General features: G+C 50.6%; 1 protein-coding gene across 4 annotated transcripts in view; it reads left to right on the top strand.

The window, feature by feature from the left end:
• The window catches only part of LOC121964588 (cysteinyl leukotriene receptor 2-like), an 8358-nt gene that overhangs the window by 4958 nt on the left and 900 nt on the right, over positions 1-2500 (top strand). Inside the window, exons 3-6 of one of the 4 annotated variants that reach the window (XR_015775673.1) lie at positions 707-874; positions 1008-1175; positions 1266-2056; positions 2117-2500. The exon at positions 2117-2500 is cut by the window's right edge and continues 900 nt beyond it. Coding sequence is in view for 1 of the 4 variants with exons in the window: in XM_088073480.1 (XP_087929606.1) it covers positions 707-874; positions 1008-1175; positions 1266-1782 (853 nt within the window). In the remaining 3 variants the exon portion in view is untranslated. Of the gene's footprint in view, positions 1-706; positions 875-1007; positions 1176-1265 lie in introns of all 4 variants that reach the window. The other 3 variants (XR_015775671.1, XR_015775672.1, XM_088073480.1) reach the window with 3 other exon arrangements.

Below are 2500 nucleotides of genomic sequence, written 5' to 3'. Positions count from 1 at the left end.
CGCCCCGAGGTCAATTCTGGTCATTCTGGGGAATTTTGGACTTTCAGTTTTAGTTACATGATGAAATATAAATATATGATAAATTAATAATAATAATAATTAAAAAAATAAGGAAACAAAACAAAACTACTCCACAAACAAGTGTTGCACCTTGGCACAAAAACATAATAATAATATTAATCATTTTTTAAAAAGCTTGCAGTGTTTGTGAAGAAGATTAATGATGAAAATGATCCCAAATCAAACGTTTCCTGAAGATTTTTCAGCTCCGAGTTCGAGCGCCGACCCGAGCTGTACTCTGCCGACTTTTGATATCTGATCTCTGTGGAGCAGAAATCCAGCAGAGTTTGATAAATAGATGCTGAAGGTTCAGATAAATATTTGTGTCTCAGTGAAAACAGACAGGACGTGACCTGGAGTTAACCCTCCGCGTGCCAGCACTGTAAATATTTGCATTAAAGCTGCCGGACTTCATAATAAAACCCTTTTTTATGAGCGAGCTCATTTACCTGCCGACATCTGCAAACACGAACACCTGCACACAGCAGCGCTCGCACGCGCCGACCGTTACGTGTAACATGTTTACACACACGGAAACATGTCAACGACAAATAAAAACCATCTGAGGACAAACAGACTCGTTCAGAGAGTTCATGTCAGAGTTTATCACTGACAGGTCAGTTTGTTTCTCTGTGGCGCTCTCCAGAAGCTCCGCCTCCTGCGTGGTCATGATGAACCTCGCCCTATCAGACGGCAGCTTCTCCCTCACGCTCCCTCTGCGATTGGCTTATTACTTCAGGGGCGGGGTCTGGGACTTCCCTGATTGGCTGTGCCGACTGTGCGTCTACGGCTTCTACGTCAACCTGTACACAAGGTAACACACACACACACACACACGCACACGCATGCACACACACACACACACACGTACACACACACACACACACACACACACACACACATTCTCTCTCAGAAACAGGTGAATCACTCCTCTCTTCCTCCCTCAGCATCCTCTTCCTCACTCTTCTGAGCGTGCTCCGTTGGCTCGCCGTGGCCCAGCCGCTGCGCCACCGTGCTCTGGCCACGCCCACTCGCACTTTATTCGTCTGTGTTGGAGTCTGGCTGTTTGTGGGCGTGTCCTCTGCGCCCTTTCTGACCAACGGGGTGACGAGCAGGTGAGAGTCACAGCAGAGCGTTCAGTCGAGCGCCGTTTTAAATCAAATCTGTGCATTTGACATGTTTACTCGTCTTGCTCTTCTCCTCAGGGCGGGGTTTCCTCGCTGCTTCGAGCCGTCTAGCCCCTCCTCGTGGGGGCGTGTCCTGATCTTGAACTACCTGGCGTTGGCTCTGGGCTTCCTCCTGCCCTTCCTCACCATCATCTTCTGCTACAGCCTCATCGCGCGGCGCCTGACCGCCCGCTCCAGCCTCTATGGCAGCAGCTCGTCCAGCAAAGCTCGCCGCTGCAGCCGCCGGCGCTCGGTGCACCTGGTCACCATGGTGACACTGACCTTCCTGCTGTGCTTTCTGCCGTACCACGTGATCCGGTCCCTGCACCTGCACGCCGTGTGCGGCGGCTGGGGCTGTGAGGTAACGGTGGCACTGCAGCGAGCGGTGGTGGTGACGCTGTGTCTGGCTGCGTCCAACAGCGTGGTCAACCCGCTGCTGTACTACTACTCAACCAGGACGTTCAGGGACAACATGAGGGACGCACAGTCCTCCCTGCTGTCCAGCAGGAAGTCGTCCATCCGGCCGCTGGCTCTGATCAGGAGGAACACCACCTGACGGACCCGGATCGCAGCCCGCAGCCCAAAAAATATTCTGCTTCACGCTGACTGAAGAACGCCTCATCACGGATCATTTAACCGATGTGGCAGCACGTTTTATTCATTTCAGTGAAAACAAATCTTTATATCGTTCTTCCTGTAAAAAAGTCACTTTTTTTCACCGAATGTCAAAGAAAATAAGCTGGTGAAAGCATGAAGATGAGATCAGTGGGCATTGTCTCGGAGGACACAGGTTTCGTTGAGGAGGTTCAGGTTTTGTTGAGGAGGTTCAGGTTTTGTTGAGGAGATTCAGGGTTCATTGAGGAGGTCCAGGGTTCATTGAGGAGGTCCAGGGTTCATTGAGGAGGTTCAGGTTTTGTTGAGGAGGTTCAGGGTTCATTGAGGAGGTTCAGGGTTCATTGAGGAGGTTCAGGGTTCATTGAGGAGGTTCAGGGTTCATTGAGGAGGTTCAGGGTTCATTGAGGAGGTTCAGGTTTTGTTGAGGAGGTTCAGGGTTCATTGAGGAGGTTCAGGTTTTGTTGAGGAGGTTCAGGGTTCATTGAGGAGGTTCAGGGTTCATTGAGGAGGTTCAGGGTTCATTGAGGAGGTTCAGGTTTTGTTGAGGAGGTTCAGGGTTCATTGAGGAGGTTCAGGTTTTGTTGAGGAGGTTCAGGGTTCATTGAGGAGGTTCAGGGTTCATTGAGGAGGTTCAGGGTTCATTGAGGAGGTTCAGGGTT

Source organism: Plectropomus leopardus, chromosome 23 (assembly GCF_026936395.1).
Source record: "Plectropomus leopardus strain MGB_pleo_1.0 chromosome 23, ASM2693639v1, whole genome shotgun sequence".
Classification (NCBI taxonomy): Eukaryota; Metazoa; Chordata; class Actinopteri; order Perciformes; family Serranidae; genus Plectropomus; species Plectropomus leopardus.
Note: the sequence above shows the minus strand (reverse complement) of the source record. Positions and strands in the feature narration are given on the sequence as shown.